We start from the raw sequence: 26345 nt of genomic DNA on the forward strand, positions 1-26345 counted from the left end.
CGATTTGTTATTTTTAACACACCTGCTTTTTATACACAAATATATTTATTTAACAAAGCCATGTAACAAGTTCATACATACATATTTACTTGGTGTAAACGCCCCTACCGACATGTCGAAACCATCAACAACAACTTACGGAGGTGGCGGTTAAAGTTAGGTCTTCGGAGTGGGCGGTGGTTAATTCTGGTAAGCGGCTTTGTGGTAAGGCATTCATTTATTTTAAAACTCTTAAAGGCCTTTCACATATTATTTATAATGAACTCAGGCAGGTACAGCCGTCTCATCCGCCCACCCGCTTACACTTTTTAACATTTTCAGGGGCAGCGCACCCTATTCATACACTTCATATGTCAAAAGACAACAACAATTGCCAGAAGCAGCAAAAATACGCCAAACATATAAGAATCGAACAGTGGAGAAGATACGAGTACATAAGTTATTAAATTGCCAGTTGGAGCATTTCCAGCTCGTAAATAAGCGCCGCAACGACAATGCCCAAAAATGAGATATTAACTTTTAATTGCGTTGCTGTTGTGGCTTTGTGTTTGTGATAGGAAGATTTTGCCCAGTAATAAACAAATATTTTGCATACTCGTATATATAAAAATATGAATAAAAAAGTAATATCAACAATAAGAAAGAAGATGTGCAAAATAAGCTGTGTTTGTCACAAATCTCGCCTCACTTATGAAATAAAGTATTAAAGTTAAGCTTTTATGTTTTTCCTGTATTCTTATATTTTTTTAATTGTTATTCACAAAAGGCAAAGATTTGTAAATAAAACCAGACTTTATAAATATTTTTATTGTTTTTATATCTGTATGATTTATAGTACGCGGTGGCGTATGAGCAACATAATAGATATGAAAAATACCTGTTGGAATGTTATTGTTATTGGATGTTGTTGTTTTTAAGTCTTTTGAAGTTGGAATTTTTGCGTAATAATTTACCAGTCTATTTATTATATTTATAATATAATATTTTAAAGCAACAATTTGTATGCCCTGAACAGGTAAAATAAGTTTTTAACACTCAGAAGGAATCGTCGGAGACACTAACAAGTATATAAATATAATATATGATCAGCATGACGATCAGAATCGATTTTGCCACGTTCGTTTTTTTTTTTATTCTAGTCTAGAAACATGAATTTTAGGTAATTTTAAAAGTATCGTAAAGAATAGTCAATCAATATATTTAGTATCGATTTTTTTATCAGTTATTTATTAATATTGCAAGAGAGAAGAAAAACAGAGTTATAAGTTAAAAATTTATAACACTGGCAGCTGATGAAATGGGGGTCTCAAAAAATTGGCACATGAAAATACCCATGATTTAAACCCTCCTATTCATCTGAAATGAAAAAAAGGTTATCAATCTGCAATGATGTAGCGATTGTATAAACTAGCGATAATTAAAAAAAAAAAATTATTTTCTTTGGGGATGAGGCTAGTTCATATTTGAGAGAGGTTCATAAAGAAGATTATCTGAAAATTTCAATTTAATCGGTCTAGTATAATTCGAGAAATCGTGGCTATCGTATTGAAAAAGTCTGGTCTGAGAAAAACGCATTAAAAGTTTCGCGTAAAGTCCTTTGTTCGATTAGACCCAGCCGAACCAGTTTGGAGGCCGGATCAGTAAAATGTCTATATCTCCGACAATAATTTAAATTTTCAAAAATCCGCTCATAGACATATTCTTAAGTAATTAAACTTTGAAAATATAAAAAAAAAAGTTTTTTTTGAAATTCCACACTAGAATACCCTCTTAAGGTTCTCACATTTTGATTGAGGCTTTTAGTCAACGAAGCACGAAAATTATTTGAGAATATGGGGTTTAGGAGGAAGGTTTAAACCGCTTGCAACTATTCTATTAACTATCAATGTGCATTATGCTAACATTTGCATAATAGAGGACACAAATTATTACAATGGATAAATGCTGGACCTGGCCCGATTTGAACCATTTCGGGTCCCGAAGCATGTTATGCTAGAGTAAACGTTTCATTTGGCGTAAAGTCAATCATTTTACAGGGTATATAAGAGCTAGAAGACCGATCCAATTTACTTTTGGCATTTACTATCAAAAGACATTGTGTCAGAAATAATACGTTCACTTAATTTTGTTAATATATCTTACAAAACTAGCTGTATAATTGGAATAATGAAATGCATTTTAGTTATTTGGGGTCTAGAAGAAGTACAGAGAAGTACATCAGAAAATTACTGACCACAATATTCACTTAATTTCCTCATGACACATTTTGAGATGAGAAGCCCATTTTCTATTTTTTTAGTCGTTATACACATATAAAGCTATTATACTACTCTTTTATTAAAATTTTACGTTTCTGGCGCTCTGCTTTAAAGGATTATCGCACTTATAGTAGTTTTCAACATAATTGAAATATGAAATATGAATTACACTATATGTAATAATCACCATTTTTTTTAGTATTAGACCAAACAATTTTTTTCTAGAGGGTGAGTCAAAGTCGGAATATTTGACTTAGAATTTCAAAATTGGGTATATTAAAATTGTCATTGTTAAAAATAGTATGTAAGTTTCGTCTTATTTCAGTGATGTCTAATATTTTTCAGTCAAGCATATACAGAGAGGCAGAGAGGTCAAAATCGAATTTTCGAAAAATTTAAAAACTTTATATTTCAAAAATACTTGCCCGAAGTTGAAACCTTCTAGCATCTGTCATTAAAGTTTGACCGAAATAATCACAAATTGAGCAACAAATATTTCATTGTCTCTTATGACCTCAAACGCACTTTCTTAAAGCATCCCATCAAACAAATGTTTGTTTTCTGAAATCTGAGATTTAGTTTTGCTTATTTACTGTATAAACAATAATAAACTTGGGTATTTCCCGCATTGTAAAAATCTTACTCGGTAAACCAAAAATGGGACTCATTTTCATTTCACATTTGTAAATGCTTTTTGTCAGAAAATTCTGTGAATTACATGAAAATCTAATGCCTGCTTCTCGATTTGTAATGAATTAGAACTTTGCAAGAGCGTATAAGTGTACGCTGCACGCTCTCAAAAGCTCTTCACAATGCAACGCTTGCTTGCACCCTCTCTCAGTTTTTTTTTTTAATTTATGGAATGCAAGTACTCAATGCCTTCAATTCATAAAACTGTAAATCTCAAGCAACGGGAATCGCTAGATTTTCCCATTTCAACGTTAAGTACGAATATGGTATGAATGGGCTGCTATTCTCCAAATAAAATTACGAAATCGGCTGGGAAAATTTGTCACAAAGTCAAAGAAATTGCATTGAAAGCAAACACAAATGAGGGCATTAAATGTCAATAAAACCGAGAGTAGAACAAAGTCAGTCAGTTTTGATTGACATATTGTACATACATATATATGTATGTATGCATTCTGGAATATGTATGTATAAATGCGTGTAAGTATGTGATTTTAATCAATCAGTAAACAAATGTGCAATACACTTCATAATAATTTAATATTGAAATGATGACAATGAATTGTTGCTTTCATATTGTTGTTGCATTCTTAGGAGGCACGTCAACAAAGAAATAATTGAAAATATTTTTTGTTTACATGAAATAAATTTCCCATGACTTAATAACAGTGTAAGTCGAAAAGTGGCATGCTTTCATATGTCGAATTGACGTTTATTTCTTTCAATTGGCAAACTTTCAGCAACACAAAAAAAAAAACCTCAACAACGGCGAAAACGTCACGCTGTCGATCGCGTGTGCGCTATTGAAGAAGGGGCGTGTGCTGTGACGTTTGCTGTCACACGATTTCTTGCAAAGAAGAGTGACCGCAATAAAATAAAATACAAATAAAAATGTAAAGAGTTCGAAAGCGTGTGTTTTTAAATTGATTTTAATTAAAAATACTATATTTATAAAGTCAACAAATCACCTAAAAATGCAATGCTTTGATTAACTTATTTGATTTTATTTTTATACAAATTATTGTCTTTTCCGGTTTTTTTCAAAATCACATTTTTTTAATTTTTTGCTCATTTTAGTATTTACGCAAATGATTTTGCGTACATTTTCTGAGAGGCATACACGTACATGCATACATAATACCTTTATGAATACGTTACTGAAAATATCAGTCCCTTTGTGACTGGCAAAACCAGTTTTGATTGTCGTGTAAATGAATTTCAAAATTGCATTCTTTTAAAATATTCATCCTTGAAATAATTCCATTAACATTTGAATTAATCACATACATTGTTTTTGTGCTAAAATTAATAAAAATATAAATCACATAATACAGTTGAATAATTCTGTATTTTATTTACAAATGTATGTATGTATATACAGTACATCCATACACATGTAATATTTGAGAAATGCGCTAATTGCTGGGTCATGAAACTTATTTGAAACTTTCGATGTGAGCACATGCGTCGATCACTTGATATGCGAACTTGAGTTGCTGAAATGTGCAGTTATAGCATATGTGCATACATATATATGTACAAGTATATTCACATGTGTCTGCCATAGCCCCCTTTTTCACGTGTGTGGCCCAGCTGGCATTTGTCGCTGATATTGTTTTTGTGGTCGCTGGCAAATCTCTTTATTATAGAAATTAACACTTCGGCATGTGACATAGAAATAGTCGATTAGCAATGCATCTTGGCATAATGCGCATACATATGTATGTATGTTGTAAGATGGTATACATAATGGATATTTTAATTGTAAAATATTTATAAGTAGGCATACTTATGTATATGATGGTAGTAAGTGTCAAATATCTATACAAACAGGGTGGAATTCTTTGAAGGGGATCAAATAGATATTGATGAATAAATAAGTACTTTTCAAAAAAATTCAAAATTCACCTTTTCTTTTGAACACACCTGGTATTGTCTCGATTGTGAACTCACGGAGACGCCCACTTTGCACGAAGCTTTCGCATAACCAAACTTTAATCAACAATATGTCCAACACGCTAATACGATATCGAGTTGGAGTGCTATCTCGATTAGCTACATTTGGGATAATCACAAATGTTTATACCTTGATCAGGTTATATTAAGTTTGCCACGAATGAAGTGTCGGAGACCCTATAAAATATATATATAAATGATCAGCATGGCAAGCTGAGTCGATTTAGTCATGTCCGTCTCTATATACGCGAACTAGCACCTCAGTTTTTGAGATATCAATCTAAAAATGTTCACACTGTTCTCCCAAAAAAGCTGCTTATTTGTCGAAACCGCCGATATCGGATCACTATAGCATATAGCTATGATACAAACTGAACGATCTGAACAATAGGGCTTGTATGGAAAGCTTTTTTTATTTGTTAAGGTATCTTCAAGAAATCATGCTCTTGTAAGGCATCTATTATATTTGTGAAGGGTATTATAGCTTCGGTGCAAACGAACGATAACAATCGCTTTTGGAACGATGAACGTCTTCGGTGATGGTATGACTTTTACAGAATCTAGAACTTAGCCTTTCATTACATCTGACATAAAACTTAGATAAGCCTCTTCTATCGCCGAAAATGCATGATCTCAAAGTTAGTTCTTAAATATTAAAGCACAAAAATTATTCATTTTGGTATCATTTACCTCGTGATGCATAAGATATAAGCTTTTGTTAGAATTGTTTAATTTGGGAAAGTTTTTTTTTGGTTTCGAGACTCAGACGGTATTACTGACACATACATACATATCGTGCTAAAATTCAGTATAATACTTACTGTTTGAATTCAGGAGAAGGTTATATACATAAAGTCCCGACAAGTGGTAACGATTTATATCCCGATTCGCCTCATATTCGAATTAAACAATCAAACTATACTTACCGTAAATTTTTTTCCCAGTTAGCTGGTAATAGAGTCAATTTATTATCAAAACTGTATACATTAGTTCTCATTTATTATTCATATCTTCATCCTATCATGACTAAAACTAACGTAAGACATATGTGTATAGGAAGACAAGGCAATGTGTGATTTTTCAACACGAGTAGGACCTATTCTTTTCCTACTGTTCCAACTGGTCATAATATATTTTTGTCATTATATGAGCGAAGCTATAAGAGCTCAAAGTTGGATCTTCGAAAAAAATAACTGTATTATAATTAATACTGATGTTTGAAATAAGCTTAATTTCCAACTTGGAGCGAAAATATTTTGACAAATCGGACAAATTGCTTTTTTACTTATGATTCAATCCCTCCAAAATATTGATTTGGTTCAATACCCAGAAAAAGTAATTAAAGTTGTTTGCTCAGTAATCAAACTTTAAATTCCTTTATAAAAGAGAAATTCAGGACTCACGATATAACCTCTTCAAATCGTGCTAATAATATTTCCAAAACAGGGCACAATTAAATACCATCAGGTCAATTTGGAGTTATAATAGATGACTTATATATTAAGCGAAATAAAGCAAAAAAGCTAGAAAACTAAAATTTTTTGTCCAAAGCTGGATTAACGCCATTTTTATTTCGTACAAAATTTGCACAACCTTTCTAACATCTTTTTCGCATAATTTTCGAAATACTATTTAATTACCTTCCATCAAAAATATTTACACGAGTGAGCTTCTCTAATAAATAAACTTCAGCTAAATGAACCACAGCCTATTTGAGCTTGAAAAGATGCGCATCTTTATATGTATTTTGATAGAAAACTGGTCCAAATCACTGACTTCTTAGGAAAATATTTAAATATTTGTTATCTTAGTGGTTATAAATACACATACGCATATTTAATTTTGTTCAATTTTGTACTAAAAATAGCTTTCAGTTTACTGTCTGGAGAAATTGCAGGCTAATTTCAGAAATTGTCACTCTTAAGTACACACTTAGACTTGGAACTTATTATGTGCAAAACAAACAAATATATATTCATAAATTAGGTTATCACTTCCAAGGAAGTATAAAAATCAGCAAACACAGAGCGCCGCCAAATAAATTGAGTATATTTGAATATATAATTTACAGCTACTTATAACAAAATTGTCCGTCAGTTCTGGGACACGTGAATAAAAAACACTTCATGGGCGAGTGACAGAGATAAGGAGTCTAAAAAGCTATTGCGATGAGTTGATTCCGATATAAGTACATATGTATGTATGAGTGATTATATATTCATGAATGTACTCATATATATGTATGTTTAGTGTTCTGTTATGGACCACCCACTTAAAAACGTCGGAACAAGTAACCAAACAACCAAATAAGTATATTACTATATTAGCACACCACGCTTGGTCAGTAAATTAAGTGAATAACAAAAACAGATAATGTAATAAAAATTAATTAATCAGCAGTAATAATTATAAAATGAGAGGCAGGTGGTGATGATGGTCATGGTGGCGTATGTTTATAAAATTTTTTAAGAAATTTTGAATTTCACCAGCGAGCTATAGGGGGAAGCACCAGCAGGAATTTATTATATATATGTACATACATACACATTTACATATTTCCATACATACACACTAGAGTGGGAATGATTCTATGAAACAAATTAGTTAAGGGCCGCACCTGATCACAACCTAAAAATATGCGACTTTTGGGAATTAATCAATTGTTTGAAAATGTTGCGAATATATTTATACATATTTTAAGAATACAGAGTAAACTTTTTGAAGATTAAGAAAATTAAAATTTTTCAATATAGGTATATTAATATTTTTGTGACGGCATTAAATCGACGGTTTGTAACACCCAGAAGGAAACGTCGGAGACCCTATAAAATATATACATAAATGATCAGCATGATGAGCTGAGTTGATTAAGCCATGTCCGTCCGTATGTCTGTATATACACAAACTGTATATATACAAACTAGTCAGCTATCGATCTGAAATTTTGCACCTATCCTTTCTCACTAAGAAGCTGATCATTTGTCGGAGGGCCGATATCGGACCACTATAGCATATAGCTGCCGGAATCAAGTACTTCTATGGGAAACTTTTTGTTGTAATATCTTTACGAAATTTGGCATGGATTATTATTTAAGGCAATAATGCAATCTCCGAAAAAATTGTTCAGATCAAATCACTATATCATATAGCTGCCTTATAAATTAAACAATCAAAATCAAGTTCTGTGAAGGGTATATTAGCTTCGGTGCAACCAAAGTTAACGTTTTTGCTTGTTTTTTCATTTTTCGACCCCCCTACAAATCGACCCGCTCTAATACACTTACATATATGTATACTACTTTCTATTTGGTATTGTTTTTGTTTTGTAAAAATCGGAAACGATTTGTGCATTATCTTAAAGTGGCAGATAAGATAAGGTGAAGTAGATAGAAGCAATGCCAGGCAAAATGCAGAAGAATTGGCAAGAGAAATTCTACAAATTGCTTGGACTATTAATCAGACCACTAAGTATGTATGTATGTATGTAAGCCCACAAATGTTCGCAACTTACGTAGAATCGAATGCCATATGTGGACTGCCAAATATTATTTTTGTCGAAATTATTTTTAAGCAGCTCTACAAATAGAAATAGTTCAGCCAAATATACGCATGAGAGACTTTGCCCTAAATGTACATCTATATTTCGCTGACTTCATTGATTTCTTTTCTTTTAGTTAATTCAAGAGAAATTCTTTTATTTACAGCTCAATTAATTGGAACACAAACATTCACATACACACACACAAACAAAAATGTTGCGGCGTCTGATCTGCAAGCCGCCGACTTCTCCATCGTCTTCGTTGCCGTCGCATTTGTGGGCGTTGCGATGCGTACGTCACGCTGAAGATCACGCGCCCTGTCGTCGGTCAAGTGGGTGAGTAAACACGAATATTCTCTGTGCTAATTTTGGGTTCACCTTGAAAATGTTCAGTCATGCCTGCTTATGAGGAAATGTATTAATGTAGTTATTGTACCTACATATGGTATTAATTACAATGGTAGGGACTTTCACTTTCATTACTTTCGTTACTCATGTGCTAATGATAAGCGCTCGATTAGGTATTACTAAATGCATTCTATGCACTTGAGCGTACTTTGGTGGCGCGAGTACTGATTTCAAATGCAAAAAGTAGAAAGATATATATGAAGTGTTCCACTTATGCGGATTATTCTGGTTTAGAGAAAATAGTTCAAAGTACTTAGCAGATGTATCATTTCCGCTATTAATAAGTGTAGCGGTATTGGTTTGAACACTCGAACAATAACGTGTACATATTATTTAAGTTAATTTCTCTATAAATTTGGCTTGGCTCTTTGCATGTTTTGGATAATTCAAATTCCAAAACGGGCCTCAAAACAAGCTCATGATGAATGCAATGAAAAAATGGATTCTTGACCTACCAAAATATCAACCTGATTTGCCATTCGTCGCATAGCCACGACAAAGCACCCATGACTACATTTGATATGCGTGGTCTTCCGAGTGTCGGTGGTTCGGTAATACTAGCTATCTTCCAATCGCCAACCATTACTCTCCAGAAAATCGAACAAACTATACTAGTTGCTCAAACAAATGGGCAGCACTTGTGGTACAACCCTGCGTTAAAAAGTCTGTTGACGCATGCCCAGAAGTGCTATGATTCTTTTTCAGTGGATAAATTCCTTTTTCGCGTTAAGTAAACGTTGCTGTAACCATTTATTTTAGTTTTCTATAAGTTATTATAACTGATTTTATATCTTATGTTTTGAAAATACAAGAAAAAAAGAAATTTGTAATATCATTTGTCATTTGAATTATTCCCAATAGTAAAAGTTAGCTAAAATATACAAAACAAAACTTGGCAACATTCAAAAAAAAAGTTATATCACTTGCACTCAATTAAGTATATTAAAGTATTCGCATACTCTCCTACTTCAATTCAACTCGATAACTTTGTTGTTGCTGTCACATGTAAATTTTTTGACAAGAGAGCAGAGAAATTACCTATCAAAAACAGCTATTATTTTCCTTTGTTTCGTCGAAGATATGAATATCAAAACTTGCATCTGCTGTAATAAAATATTGCTCTGCTGCTGCTGTGATCTTTCGTGTACTATTCTGCATCATTCTTATTGGACTTACTTCGTAGGAGGCCAACTAATGTCTAAACTAGTAAGCGCGGCGTTTCACACATGGCTAAGCTAAGTACAAAAACTCTTCGCATCCTTTAACTTCTTGCATTGCCCACAACAACAACCAGAACAAGTCACTAATGGCCAACCGAACTCTAACAAATAAATATTTGGGCATCATAGGGCGCTTAGTCTGGACCTTACTGACTCCAGCGATCCTAAAATATTAACTTAAAATTGAAGAAAAGCTCCTAACGGTAAATATCCTCCAATTTTGTTATTCCACTTCGAATATATTATCCGAATATGATAGTAAATTTTTTCTACTCCGAATTGTAGTTTGGGTTAATTTGTCACGAAGTTTGTAACACCCATAAGAAAACGTCGAAGACCCTATAAAGTATATATGTATATAAGTTATCAGTTTATCGAGCTGAGTCAATTTAGCAATGATGGTTTTCTCCCCAAGAAACTGCATATTTTCGGAACCGCCGATACCGGACCACTATAGCATATAGCTACGATACTAACTATCAAAATCAACTTCTTGTTTGAAAAACTTTTACACTTTATATAATATCTTCACGAAATTTAGCATGGATTATTGTCTAAAATCAATGTTATAATCTACGAATTTTTTTTTTTTTAGATCGGACCACTATAACATGTAGCTGCCTACCAAAAATGAACTGAACTATCAAAATGAAGTTATTGTATTGAACATTTTTTATTTGTGAAGGCTATAATACGCTTTAGTGCAACCGAACTTAACGTTTTTATACTCTCGCAACATGTTGCTACAGAGTATAATAGTTTTGTTCACCTTTGTTTGTATCACCTAAAACTAATCGAGTTAGATAGGGTTATATATATATAAATGATCAGAATAAAGAGACAAGTTGAAATCCGGGTGACTATCTGTCCATCCGTCTGTCCGTCCGTCTGTGCAAGCTGTAACTTGAGTAAAAATTTAGATATCTTTATTAAACTTCGTAGAACCGCGGAGGTTAGTATTGCGCATGGGCGAAATCGGATTACAAACACGCCTATTTGCCATATAACACCATTTTAAATTCCATCTGATTATTTAACTTTCCACTATGCAAATCAAGCAACAATGATTGTATCGGAGATAATGCGTTTAAAGTATGCCACCTTGTGACCAAAAATTGTCTAAATCGAACCAAAACTGTTCAGGCCCCCAGGTACTGAATATGTGGACCCGAGCGCTTATAGTTGACCTTTTACCGAAAATACCGGTCAATGTGTAAGATATATAATTGAAATTCATATAATAAAATATAATTGATAATAGTATGTTTTTGTGTCAAAAATGGGTTGAATCGGATCAATACAGGAAGTAGCCCTCATATACCTAATATAAGGTTGTCAAATATCTCCCTTCCGCTTTTTTGCCTTTTGAATTTCGCGGCTATGTACAAAGCGCTACAGAGCTCGTATCTGGCAACACTATACATAATTTGAAAGGTCTTGACATAACCTACAAAAAACGCTATGCATGATTAGTTTGGATATTACGTTCAACAGTTATAGACGTGTAAACATGGAGTTCACTAACGCCGAAATTCGCGCTATTTTAAAGTTTTCCTTCGTTAAAGGCAAATCCGCTAGAGAATGAGATTAATGGTGGTTTGGGGGATGGTACTCTATCACTTCGAACCGCGGAGGAATGGTTTCGACGATTCAGAGCCGGTGAAAACGACACCATGGATAAGCCAGCCGGCGGAAGACCTGTGACGACAAATACCGATCAAATCATGGAATACATCGAGTTAGACCGGCATATGGCATCTCGTGACATCGCCCAGGAGATGGGAGTTAGTCACCAAACCATTTTGAACCATCTGCAGAAGGCTGGATACAAAAAAAAGTTTGATGTTTGGGCAAAAAAACCTTCTGGACCGAATCAACGCCTGCGATATGCTGCTGAAACGGAACGAACTCGTCCCATTCTTGAAGTGGATGGTGACTGGCGACGAAAAATGGATCACATACGACAATATCAAGCGAAAACGGTCGTGGTCGAAGGCCGGTGAATCGTCCCAAACAGTGGCCAAGCCGGGATTGACGGCCAGGAAGGTTTTGCTGTGTGTTTGGTGAGATTGGAAGGGAATCATCCACTATGAGCTGCTCCCATATGGCCAGACGCTTAATTCTACCATCTACTGCGAACAACTGGACCGCTTGAAGCAGGCGATCGACCAGAAGCGTCCAGAATTGGCCAACAGGAAGGGTGTAGTGTTCCACCAGGACAACGCCAGACCACACACTTCGTTGATGACTCGTCAGAAGCTACGGGAGCTCGGATGGAAGGTTTTATCGCATCCACCATATAGCCCGGACGTAGCGCCAAGTTATTACCACCTGTTCCTGTCCATTGCGAATGCCCTTGGTGGTGTGAAGTTGAACTCAAAAGAGGCTTGTGAAAAGTGGCTGTCCGAATTCTTCGCAAATTAGGAGGGGAGCTTCTACGAGGAAGGTATTATGAAGTTGCCGTCTAGATGGAAACAGATCATCGAACAAAACGGCGCATATTTTAACTAAATCCGATCACTGTAACACATTTTATAAAGCATTGAATGAAGAGCAAAAAAGCGGAAGGGAGATATTTGACAACTTTATATAAAGATTTTTGAACTTCCGGGTGACTTTATGCCGCATATATCGGCCAATATGTGAGTTATTTCAAAGAAAATGATAGAGCGTGTTTTACTCATTTTTTTTTACGGGTGAGGGGATGGAAGTGCCTTCCGGATCATCAGTGCTGTCGTCACAGCAAAGGTATGTGCCACTTGCAGGTCACTAAAAACCCCCTCTATTTTACTCATAACAAGGTATCTGTTTAACTAAAATGAATCAAATCGGGTGACAATTTTACCTAGCCCCCATGTAACTAATATCAGAATTTTTGAACATTCTTTTGACTTTACTCCATGTGATTGGTGATGGTATGTGAGGCACCTTAATGAAACAGATTAGGTTAAATTAATAAAAAATTGTATTCATTGTCAAAAAATTATTTCTTTTCATACTCCGCAATACAGTTGTAATTCATTCTATATAAAATCAATTATAAGCGTATACAACAAAACACAAGAACGATTTCTCATAGTTTGAGTAAGTTTAGTTCACAAATTGCTCTAATTAATTGCACTGGGAATGTTAATAATTGAGGCAACAGTTCCTACTTCTAATTATTAAAATATATAAAGAAATGTCAAACTCTGATCTTTTTCTGATTTCGCGAGAGCATAAAATGTTCAGTTACATCCGAACTTAGCCCTTCCTTACTTGTTTCTTGTTTTTTCTGTTTATTAAATCTTTCGGTTTTGGGTATTTTATAAAATAATTTTTTTTTTATTGGAAACTTTTTCGAATATTTTAAGTTAGGATAGTATAATAAAGTGCGCCTAGAAATGGGGTTAAAAATAAATTTCCCTCGCAATAGTGGCACATCTACATGCATAAGTAAAACACAGTTACCCAATTATTACCGCAAGAACTACTGCATCCTGTTGCGGCTAATATACGCTTAAATAACAGGTTGTAACAAGTTTTCGACACCAAACTGTTTCACCTTAATTCAATTGGGTTTATTTTTAGCGAAAAAAACAATAAATATTGTGACATTAATCTACTTTAATGGACTATCGTATGTTTACACATATACAAGTACTTATACAAATAAGCTCCAGCACTAATGGCATAAACGCTTGATACGCCGCAACAGTGTTAGTTTTATGTATTCACTTTTGGCCCATTAAGATCACACGCTACTCGCATGCAACGGATTGGTATTTTTCTACGAATGCATTCAGATTCCATGCTTACTAATGTTATCGATAACACTGTGAATACATTTCGAATATATCAAATTTTAGGAATATTTCCAATGTCATTGACTCATTCATACTTGTTTCATTCCGGTCTAGACAGTTCAAGTATGCAACATGTCAATGAATGTAGAAATTAATAATTGTCAAACAATTACAAGAGATTCGCCTCTTATTGGTGAATATCGATGCGTGTTTGAATGTGTGTGCTTATAGTAAACCGCCAACCCATTTTGATAAGCTGATGGCTAAGCTGGGGGCGCTGAACAAATTGGTATGTAAATTTACATCAGCCATTGATACTACCGTATTAACTGTGTGTTATAATTAGAAAAAGAGAAAATGAGAAAAAAAAATTATGTGTGTTTGTAATACCAAAATAGAACTGTTATATCAAAGCCATGCTACCATGTAGTGCACAACGCAATTATCCGATTGTACTATGAAGATAAGCAAAATAAACGAATTTCACAGATTGCTTATGCAATTTATTTGTTGCGCATACGCCCTGGAGTCAGGTGAACCAGTGTTTATTAGGGTATTTATGTATGTGCATATATACAAATAAGTGAAATGTGAATCTAATGCGCAATAACTGGAAGCATAAAAATAAATTAATATAATTGAAAATTATTTTAAAAATTATTTTTAATATTTATTGCAAATGCGGACTTAGTAAAAGAAATATTTATAAGCACTTTAAAATATTAATTAAGGATTATAAAAACATCGATAAATTAGTTTGAAAAAAAACTGGCTGAAAAATATGTTCCCTGTTCAATACGCTGCAGTGTCGAATCTTTCGGGTCAATCGAATTCAGTGCGTAAAATTTCGGGTTTTGTTAGTTCAAACGATAAAGAGATATTGAAAGAATATTTAGGGAAAAAAATTCAAATTTTTAGGAAATCGACTGATTAGAACTTGAGACATCTGTCAGTTCCGGCTATGTCCCTAGTTCGCCGAAGGTAAGACTACCGAGATGTTTCACTCTCAGTCTTGCAAAAGCTGAACAAAGGAAGAGAAAGTGCCTGGATATTTCCACCTCACCCTCCTTCATGCAAATTTGACAATTTGCGTTCGACAAGATGTCTAGCCTTACCGCATGTATGCCTATTGGACAATGTCCAGCAAGAACTCCTAGGACTGCAGCAGGATGAACTTTGCTAGGGGCAAGATCCTTTTAGGTAGATATTTTTGAATATCGAAAATATCTAAATATGGAGAAATTCTTAATGAAACTTTTTTATAAACAATTTTATGCTAATTCTTCCTGTCAATAATTGAAATTTTAATCAGCGATACTTGTAAAGGTCCTCTTGAAAAAGATTATTCTGAAGATTGGCGCAATAACTCAAACATGCGTTTATTAAAGCCTGAAAAAAAAGAAATTCGATAAAATTTTCCTTACTCACAACAATATATTTTTAAGTTATGCTTTCTTCGACGTCTCTAACCTGGTCTAACACCTTGAGTGCTATACGATATTGTATAAAGTTATTTAGATCAGACTCTATCTTAGTCATGTGTTGTGAGATTTTCGTTATCATTTGATTTGCTTTCCTATTTATTATTTATAGAGTGAATAATGCCACCTCACGTAAAAGTAAACTTTCTCACCTTACTGAAAGGCGCTTAAAAAGTCGCCTACCGTCATGAATAATGCGCCAACAATGATTCACTTAGATATACAATGACAAAGTGTAATCTCTGCTCAGATATTACGTATGTTTATCAAAAATTGGAAATTGGTGCGTAAGCGTAATTAAATATGTACATACCTACAAGTATGAAAATATAATTTATATCTTAATCAAAAATACTACTGGCGATGTGCCTTATAGTTACCGCTGGGAAAACCTATGACGTGAAAGTTATTGAATCATAAATGAAAACATAATATATATGTATGTGAAGTGTGTATGTGTGCGAGTGCCTTACATATATATTTAATTAATTACACTCCAAAGTTTACAGGAGACGACAATTTATGCAGAGGGTATATAAAATCACATGAAATATTCGTATATACTTCTACGAGTAATACTCCATTAGATTATTCAGAAGGATTTATTTGTGATATATAAAGATTTATCATGATTTGCTTTCACATTTTTGGCGTCCATAAAGCAGTTGCACTCCTGTTTAAATCCTCCTTTGACACTTATACATATATATTTGTATGTATACTTGTATGTATATATGATCAGCGTGACGAGCTGAGCCGATTTATCCATGTTTGTCTATTCATCAGGCCGTCTGTCGATCCGTCTGTGAATACGCGAACTAGTCCCTCAGTTTTTGATACACCGATCTGAAATTTTGCACACGTCTTTTTCTCCCCAAGCAGGTGCTCATTTGTCGTACACTACACCGTACGAGACCAGCCAAGGCAACCATATGAATGAAATCGTGTTCCGCAAATAGAAAAGGCATTCCCCTTTACTTTACCTAAGTAATAACATAAACCTCATAGACTTGGGACTTAGTTTCTTAAATTAAAAAAGAACAATAATATAAGTAGTAGAAATCAATATTTTGTTCCATAGATGTTAGAAAACTCCATTGATGGCACCGAATGTTTTACATAAGTTTAATAGTTGCCTGTCTGTTTTAACATTACTATGATGGGATAAAATCGTAGAACATTAAATTGTGTTTAAAAATAGTTTTGCAAATATTTTATAAAAATTGCAAAAATGTCAAGAATAGGAAGCATCTAACGTCACTCAAAGTAAAGATATCATCATCTAACAAATAAAGAGTAATATTTACTCAGAAAAATATAAGAACTTACTTTACAGTTGATAAATATGTCAAACTATTAAATTTTAAATAAGCAGTAAAATATACTTTATTTTGAAATCTTAGTTAAGCAAGAACTTTCCCATTTGATATACATACATATGCATGTTTGTAATATAAAAATCGTTTTCAGTCTCTTATCATTATTGAATATCAATGCTGGTAACTTTATTTTTAGCGCATATTTATGTACTACATACTACGTACAAATATAGCACCGGACGTAATCATCTGCTTTGAGCACGTGGCTATCACTTTAGTAGTCATGGGTTTAAATGTCAGTAGAGGTAAGAAACAATTAAAGAAAAATCTTTTTGTTAGAAGATATTTTTTTGGCCTGTAATATTACATACAACTCCAAATTGTTTCTAATATGATAAAGAGTCTTATATACTAAGACTCTATCGTCTTCGGTTTAGTGTGTACTATATAGGGATGTTTAATTACGAGTATGTAAAGGGTGTTGTTTTAGAGGTATATAACTTTTATTTTAAATAACTCACAAAAAAATTAATGGAATTTTTTATTGTCAAAAAAAGCACTTATCGTTTGAACAGAATTTCCCACATTTTACTACCGAATTCATTTTATAAGGACTATGCTGTAGGATAACCAACCCTACCTCGCCAATAAAGGTGATGTTGACTTTGCACAGGTCAGTCGTTATTGTTTTATGAGCACAGATTATTGACACAAAAAGTTGTCAGTGGACCTTTTCTGGATAAGATTCGGTCGTCAAAAGTTCAGCTTAACAAAGTGGCGGCTGGTCGGACCGTGCAGCCGTAAGCATTATTTAACACATACATACATGATTGATAATGACGTGGAAAATTAATGAGTCTCGATCATTGACCTTTACATTGATTCCACCTTGAACATTTAACTATTTTTTTGCGGTTGCAAATAAACCTGGGGTGTCTTTTCAAGATGTGCCTTATAGTTATAGAGGTATATAACTTTTATTTTAAATAACTCACAAAAAAATTAATGGAATTTTTTATTGTCAAAAAAAGCACTTATCGTTTGAACAGAATTTCCCACATATTACTACCAAATTCATTTTATGAGGACTATGCTGTAGGATAACCAACCCTACCTCGCCAATAAAGGTGATGTTGACTTTGCACAGGTCAGTCGTTATTGTTTTATGAGCACAGATTATTGACAAAAAAAGTTGTCAGTGGACCTTTTCTGGATAAGATTCGGTCGTCAAAAGTTCAGCTTAAGAAAGTGGCGGCTGGTCGGACCGTGCAGCCGTAAGCATTATTTAACACATACATACATGATTGATAATGGCGTGGAAAATTAATGAGTCTCGATCATTGACCTTTACATTGATTCCACCTTGAACATTTAACTATTTTTTTGCGGTTGCAAATAAACTTGGGGTGTCTTTTCAAGATATTTCTCATTCTAAATATAACAATTTGACGATTAATGTACCCGGAAAAGCAAAAATGTGAGTCATTGTAAATTTGTCGCGAGTTTACCGAAGTACACTGAACTTAAATGACATGCGCGTGTCTCTACTTTGACAGGTGGTTTGACAGTTGTCAATATAAAAATTTCCATTCCTCTAAAAAAATATCTTTTATATGTAATAATAAATATATATGTTTGTATACACCATATATAATATTTAATGCCCAAATGCATGCAAATTACCAGTAGTCAAATTATGTGTCCGTACGTATATTCATATCTTATCTCAAGCATTTTGCGCCAATTCATACGCAATTTCCACGCGTTAAGTTCATAGAAGTGCTGAGTAATAATTTTTTTTTTTGCCAAATTTAGAGTGCTTGGAAACTGATAATTATTAAGTAGTTTCCCAAATTAACTTGAGGTAGGTCGTGAATTGGAATAATCTGGTGCTTGTATAAAAGGCTGATAAATGTCTGGGCTTGAAATAAAATTGCATGGTTTCTAAATGTATCTATATGCGTGTGTTGGTGTGTAGTGTAAGCGAGTGATCTTTTCCACTGTATATACAATTTGCAAAATCTAGAAAAATGCTAATTTAACACGCGGCAGCGCGAAAAGTGAAATGAACTTGGCAACAGCGGCAAGCTGTACTCGGCATATATGATATAATTGTATATACATGTGTATCTATGTGTGTAAGTATAGTATTTGAATATCTGCGATCAGTGCTTGCGTAGATAACTTGTGAGAGCAGCTGCAGCCCATAAATGGCACGCGGCATCAAACCAAACCGATAAAAACAATTATATTCACTCAGCAACACTCGCCAACCTGTCGCGAGGCGGTTTATTATATATGTACATATAAATACATATATACATATTATATGTGAAGGTGTGTGTATATTTGGATTAATACATACTACACTACATTACTGTTATGGCCTAAATACCTCTATTGCGGTACTTATGAAATTTCAGTACAACTTAACAACAAACGCCTAGTAACTGTCGAAACACTCTTGGCGTAGTGGGCGGCAGCTGAGGTTGCTATGTACATACGTTATGCTAATAAATAACGGTCAACTGATCGCCAAACAATCAATCATACGCACTATGGAAGCGTTCAAATGGCGCCGTTCAGGTGTTTTTCAATTATCCGCATAATTTCCATGCGTTTGTTTACATTCATCTCGTTATTTTCGCAAAAATTTACATTTTAACCTTTTGTTTTATTTTTGCAATTTTTTTCATTTTTACGCCGTTAACTAAATTTATTTGCAATTCTTATGGAGTTTGTGACAATCGCTCACTTGCAAGACAATCGCTTCAGGGGCACCTGTATATAGATTTATTTTGAAAAATAAAAATACCGCTATTCTGGCATATTTTACGGTAGGTCTTAATGCAAATTTTGTCGCACATATGTACCGTTAGTTGTATTGGCAGGTTAGAGCAAAAGTGGATTTAGGGTACTTTTCATTGTTCTCTTTTTCCCGGAAAATAACGTTGCTCTGCATGATACATTAATGAATTTCAAATCGCAAATAAAGTGCACCTGTGTCAAAAATAGATAAAATTGGGTCCAAACCTCCTCTATTTCCCATTATACCTATATTATTATTATACCCATATCTTATTAAAGTTCAGAAAACACCTTTTTCCTGTTAATGATGTGTCTGAAGCCAAAAACAGACAAAATCCGGTCAATACCCGCCCTCGCCTCCATAAACTTGATAAAGTCATTTCCGACTTTCCAGTTAACTTTAAACCCTTTTCTAGCTCAATATGCACGATATTTTAATAGCTGCTCAGTTGTCGGAACCGTCAATATCGGACCACTATAAGATTTAGCTGTCAATCAAACTAACCGTCACAATTCAAGTTCTTGTATGGAAAACTTTTTATTTGTGAAGGGTATGAAAGGTTTGATGAAACCGAAGTTAACTTTTTTTCTTGTTTTTGATTGAAAAAATAATAAAAAAAAATTTGTTAACATATTGGTTTATACAAGATATCTACGACTGGTTGTCCTACAAAGCAATTATTGTTACCGAAAGTGATGTAATACATTTCTTCTGATTCTCAAATGAGTCATGCTGTTATTGATTGAAGACAGTTTCGGCTCAATCTAACGAATGGCAAACCAGTAAAGTCAATATCGTCATTCCACACAGGTAATCAGTGATTTACCAAACTTGTTGGGCAGTCAATTGTAAATAATCATATCAATTCCTTCAATTTCAAATTAAAAGCCTTTTATCACGCTTAGACCACTGCAGAATTCTTTGAAAATGGTAAAAAGTGAAAGATATTCATAGTACGTTGAAACCCACTTTTCATTTTTACCGGTAATCAAGTTAAACCGTTTTTATACCTTAAAACTTCAATCACGCGACTTCCCTTCTTATTCCCCACCACATATCGCCCGTAAATTACTTTTGCTTTTATTTATATTATTTTATCTCTCATTCCCATTGGGTTTCATCCTACTATGATTTTTTTTTTTGCTTTCAAAAACTATCTACCCTGGTCTAACTACCAATGGAATCACTATTAACTGATAATTTATGTATATACATTACTAGCTTTTCGATTTCAGCATCAATCTATCATTCTCCGTTTTTTCTACATGGCGCTTGTCGTTTACTCAAGGCATTGAATCAAAAAAGCTTCCAGTACAAGTATATATAAAAAAATGACATAATCAGGTATAACTCAACAATTTCAGTCATGTTCACCATTTTAGTGAGGTATACACATAGTCTTGTATTGAAATTTACTGAATAACTTTGTTAATGTAGTTGGACGTCGAGACTAAATAAAATCGTCAAAACTCTTTTTAACGTCAGGACAATAACCTACAGAAGTCTCATATAGTGTATTCCATGGAACTCTTTTTTATTGTTTTTCAATATTTGCTTCTTAAATTACAAAATAGAAAGTAAAAATTACAACTTACAATACCTACAGGAGAGAACTCAATGTAAAAGTACACATATATATGATTCTTATGAATTCTAAACAAACTTTCATGAAAATTAAAATTTTTATCTGTATTCAAGTATCAAAGAGTTTTAGTAACGCTTTTATAGTGCTCAATAGCAATCTTTCTGCGACGGCGACTGTTTCTGATTGGCCAAACGCAATTGCTCCAAAGCGATTTCGTGCGCACGAAAATGCTCACGTGTGGCCTTCTCCAAAGCAGCCAAAGCGGCATCATTGCCATAGACAATTTTCATATTGTCGGCATTCGACGCGAACGGTGCAATTGGAAGTATGGGTGCGGCTGGCGCTAGTGGTGTAGTGGGTGCACTGGGTACACTGGGAGCAACGGGTGCAATCGGAATGAACGGTGTAATTGTTTTCTGGTCGAAAGTTGCAGCGATTGGCTGTTCAATCTTTTGCGCCTGTTGCAAGGCGGATAGCGCGGAAGCCAGAGACGCCGCGTCGGCTGTTGCTGGCGTATCCTTACCACCCTGTTGATTAGTTATGTAATGCAAGAAGTAGGGATTATCCAATTTGAGATAACCTTCATTGGCGTCACGCAAATAGTAAACTGCGGGGTTAGCATAGCCTTGCTGTTGCGCGGGTTTCTGAGCGCCTATATAGTAGGCAGTAGTTGCTATGGGCGTGGCGATCTGTTTGACATTACCGCCGGGTACAGCATAACGTAATAAATACGGATTGGTCGCATATTTTTCCGTATCGCGTATATCATATGTAACAGCCGGATCCGACTGGTATTGTGATTGTATTAATGATTCAAGCGTATCTTTTGGAGGCGCCGTAATCGGTAATTGTGATTTTTCAGCGTTGTGCTCTGCTTCCTTATTTTCATTTGCCTGCTCCAAACGTTCCTGCTCTTGGCGACGTTGCTCTTCTTGTTGCAAGCGCAGCAGTTCTTCAGCTTGCAAACGTTGTTCTTCTCTTAAGCGCTCAGTTTCGGACAAAAGTTCAGCTTCACGCTGCTTTGCCTCTTCTGCGCGTAAACGCGCTTCTTCATCAGCAGATTGCTCCGCAAATTTATCAACTGACGCGTCATATAACAAGGGTTTTATTTCAGTTTCAAGTTGCGCCTTTTCCGTTTGGCTTGTCTGACTCGCCTTCAATTGTGCCGCCTTCACCAGCTTGAGATGCTCTTCACGTGCGCGCTGCACCTCAGCCGTTTCTTGCACGCCGGCATACAATTGCGGCTCACTCTGATAAATATCTGATTTTGCAGTAGCTGCTGGCGCGCTTTGCTGTAGTGTCTGCGTGGACGCAGGCTCTTGTGCCGACAGTTTAAATGTGTTTTCACTAGTTAAAGGTGCAACGAATACTTTATTTATCATTTTCTCGAATTCGCGCAAATGCTCTTCGCGTGCGCGTTGCACTTCCGGCGTGTCTTTCACAGATGTGAGCGTTTGTTCTGGCTTTTGCTCGTTGGTCGGCGCGAAGGTGCTCAACGTATCGCTTTTAAACGCATCTGACAATTGTTTTTGCTGCTCTAAATAGGTATTGGCCGACTGTTCGAGATTCTGAGTTTCCGCTGTCTTTTGTGTGAGCTTTTGTGCGCTGCTCTGACTTTGCAGCTGTTTTTCTTCATATTTCTTGCCTTCTTTCTCATCTTTCTCTGCGCGCAATTTCGCCTCATTCCACAAGCGCAAATGTTCCGCCTTCGCACGCTGTACTTCGGGTGTCTCCTGCAAATAACTTAAATTCTCAACTATTGTTACACCCTGTACCGGCTGCTGTACGCCTTGCTGTGCCGTATACTCAATACGCGCCACTTTCGGTAACTGTACGCTGCTGCTGTCGCTTGCTTTTCCAGCTGACGCCTGTAAGGCTTGCACGCGCTGCACTTGCTCCTGATAGATGCGCAAATGCTCTTCACGCGCCTTCTTCTGTTCGGCTGTTTCACTTAAGAATACAGCCTGTGTTGGTGCATTTTGGGACAACTTTTCGCCTGCGTCTAGTGAATAAATTGTCGTCTTCGTCGCTGTTGCACCAGCGCCAGTTTGCTGCGTTTTGCCTTGCTCTTTCTGCTGCAGAGCCAGCATCGCTTGGCGTCGTGACTCATTCCAGAAGCGTAAATGCTCCTCGCGTAGCTGCTTTATTATTGAACTTTCTTGACTAGGGTCACTTTTCGGCGCTGTTAATACAACCTCGAATGCGTTGATTTTCGCAAGCATATCAGCTGTAGGCTCTTTACCCACCGCTTTTAGGCGTTCCAGTTCCTGTCTATATTGATCGTACACTTGTACGGCCCATAAGCGAAAGTGTTCATCGCGCTTTTTTATAAGCTCAGTCTCATCCTTCAGTGTACCTTTGGCGAGTTGATTTAAATATTCTTCATTAGTGATTCTTCTGCTTTCAATCGGCTCTGGATATCTGTAACCGAATAGTTGCGCCGCATTCTGTTGATTGATATAGTGCGCATAGTCCGGTGCTAATGCATTCACTGCGGTAAATTCACCACGCGCTGGGCTGTAAGCTAGTAATTCCGCACGATATGGATAACCGGCGACAGCGGCCGCATTAGCGCTACTGCTAGCCGCTAACAAGCTGAGCACCGAAACCACAAATAATCGCATCGCTGTTGCTTCTCTGAATTATGAAAACGCCTATTGGCTCCTGCTCTCCTTCAGTATATATATATGTTGCAGATACCGCACAACTGCTACGTTCGCAAAGTAATTCCACACGGAGTTGCCGGAAGTAGCCTAGTACGTCGCCTGGCGCTCGATACAAAACTGATGTCTCACACTGTCCACTCCTGCCTATTTATACGAATTGCCCACAGCGTCTACTCGGCCCTTTTCAATGCGAACAACTGTACTTAAGGTATTCTTAATGGATTCTTAAAACAGCAAAACAAAACATAATATAGTTAACTAAATTAAACTTAGTCCGGCTGATGCGCCGAAATACGATACCGCCTGTGGTGTCCGCTACTATTGCAGTTATGCTCGCAAAACCAGAAATGCCGTTGCCAGCTCTAGCGTGTCCTTGAGTTGCTTTTTATACGCTTCATCTTCCCATTACTCTTTCAACTGCTTATCAGTGTGTTATTTTTAGCTGTGGCCAACAAATGTTCGGGGAAGGATCGATTCGCACGTTACCTTGCGCTTTGCAACGGTTACTGGTAATAAATTTCGCATTGCCCCAGGTCGTCGATATCAAGTTTACACTTGACACTTGCGGTTTGCCCTCTCGACAGGGATCGGCGTTTTATCGTGCGCTCCACCGCCCATATATATCTACATACATATACATACATATATATATTTTGCCTCCTTTCCTCTTTGCCTTGTGGCAGCTGCACGTAATTGGCTTGATTGCAGTTCAAACTGTAAATATCATTAAATGTCCGCTAACCCAATTCCTGTGCTACTCCCTTATGGTCTCTCTTGTTGCCTACTGCATATTTATATATACCATCTTTTGTTTTATTCTCCGTACAGTTAAACGTTGTCATCCTGCATAGCAATTCAATACGCCGCATTTATCGTAGTTTTAACGTCGCTTTGGTCCGAAAAAACGGTGGGCAATTTATTGATTTTTTTATGACCTCAAGGCTGATCTCGACACTTTAGATTGATCGTCTTCAAAACAACTCCGTACAGTTCTGTATCTTTTATATTTTATTTATGGCCAGTTTAATCAAAATTAAAAGCAATTTTTTCTTTTATTTTTGTTTTAGCTCCTTTAGACTTCAGGCACAGTTGCGTTCAAAATAATTCCATAATTTGCCATACATAGCGACTTTAGTAAGGATATTGTAATCATAATTGTTAATGCCTTTTTTTACAAAAATTAATTTAGATATAACCCATTTTCCGTTATTGCCGAAATAAGCAACTCAGCGACTCCAGTTAATCCACCACCATGTCCCATTCGTTTCATGCTTGGATAAATCAACTTAAATTGGGTAATTTTCTCTGCAACCAAGGGTAGGGTCCACCATTTTAAACTTACAAAGCTAAAAGATTTAGTTCCATGAACTAGTTAGTCTCTTTCTTATTATATTATGATTTTCTAAAGTCAAATAGTGATCGAAGTTTCGGACACGTATTTTGTATATTACCCACGAACATATCAAAAACCAGTTCCAGTAAACAGGCGTGACCTAGCACAGAACAGACCATGTAGACAACCACAATAATTGCAGTCGAAAGTCGCAGTAAGGAGTGCGTAGTTTCAGTATTGTGATGCTTACGATCTCCTAAAGGTAGATAAGTGTTATTAAAACCCTTTGAACATCAAATGCAGAGCAGATCTTAAGATTCTAGACTTTAATTTTTGTATTTTAGGATTAATTTAATAGATTATGAAGGGACTAACATTTTTGAAGCCAACTCTGAACGAATGTCGATATATACTGCATTATCTATCAAGGTGGGCCACTATTAGAATCGTATTTTACGCTTTTGATGTTGGTTAAAGCAGAGGGGTCTATCAAAGATGTACGGCACCCAACACCAGTAGTGCTGAGCGATTACAATTAATCTACTAAAGAAAGATGCCGAAGTTATGGAAATCTGGTTTCTTATTCCATCGGCACAAAGTCCTCAGCTTTGAAGGGATTCAATGAAGCTCATATTAGAAAACAGTGGTTTTTCTTTTTCTAATAAGTTCGCAATTTGTTAATATCACATAATTCCAGAAGTTATGCCGTCATAAATAGTATCATGCTGTAGAAGGATAGTGGGGCCCAAATGGAGACTAACGCCTCGTGTAACTCATTGGCTCTACACAGCAGTTGTAAGACCGTTGAGATGCATATGGAAAGCATACTAAGAGCAGTTAGTTTATGGAACTCTTAGAACAACGTCAAATCAGGCACTAAACGTAATTTTATATTGACTGGATGCGAAATCAGCTCTTTAACTGACAGAATCCTCCCAATTAGAAATCTGTAGTAAGGAGCACTCTAGAATAATAAGCAAGTTTCCAACACCACGTATTTGCATAATCCTTTAGAATTAAACTCAAATTCGGTCCCCAGTATTCCCTTACCTTTCAGAGAGGAGTGGGATAGGAGTGAAGTAGACCGTAACACAGGTATAAGTATCTATACGGATGAGTCCAAACTACATAGATAATCGAGTGGAAGGTGGTGTCTTTTCAGCAAAACTAAATACCAGGGTATATACAGACAGCTGCGGCTTTGAAATCACTAAAGTCTCTTATGGTTTTATTGAAGATAGTAAAAGAATGTCTTGATCTTTTAGTGGATCTAACATCCTATTGCACGATAAACCTG

At 35.5% G+C, this 26345-nt stretch overlaps 2 protein-coding genes across 6 annotated transcripts in view; one reads left to right on the forward strand and one right to left on the reverse strand.

Moving 5' to 3' along the window:
* Positions 1-26345, forward strand: part of LOC106622560 (electron transfer flavoprotein beta subunit lysine methyltransferase) — a 90405-nt gene that overhangs the window by 48612 nt on the left and 15448 nt on the right. For all 5 annotated transcript variants that reach the window (XM_070108194.1, XM_036362897.2, XM_036362894.2 and 2 more), the window contains exon 2: positions 8609-8778. In XM_070108194.1, coding sequence (XP_069964295.1) covers positions 8657-8778 — 122 coding nt within the window. In that variant the 5' untranslated portion in view covers positions 8609-8656. The remainder of the gene's footprint in view (positions 1-8608; positions 8779-26345) is intronic.
* LOC106622559 (cilia- and flagella-associated protein 45) lies at positions 21062-23803 on the reverse strand. The gene has a single exon (XM_036362892.2). The coding sequence runs from the start codon at positions 23671-23673 to the stop codon at positions 21196-21198; it is 2478 nt and encodes an 825-aa protein (XP_036218785.2). The 5' UTR covers positions 23674-23803; the 3' UTR covers positions 21062-21195.

This window comes from Bactrocera oleae, chromosome 4 (genome assembly GCF_042242935.1).
Source record: "Bactrocera oleae isolate idBacOlea1 chromosome 4, idBacOlea1, whole genome shotgun sequence".
Lineage (NCBI taxonomy): Eukaryota > Metazoa > Arthropoda > Insecta > Diptera > Tephritidae > Bactrocera > Bactrocera oleae.

Bases quoted from the DNA above. Each gene is read 5' to 3' on its own strand.
- LOC106622559 (XM_036362892.2), bottom strand. From the start codon at position 23,673: ATGCGATTATTTGTGGTTTCGGTGCTCAGCTTGTTAGCGGCTAGCAGT.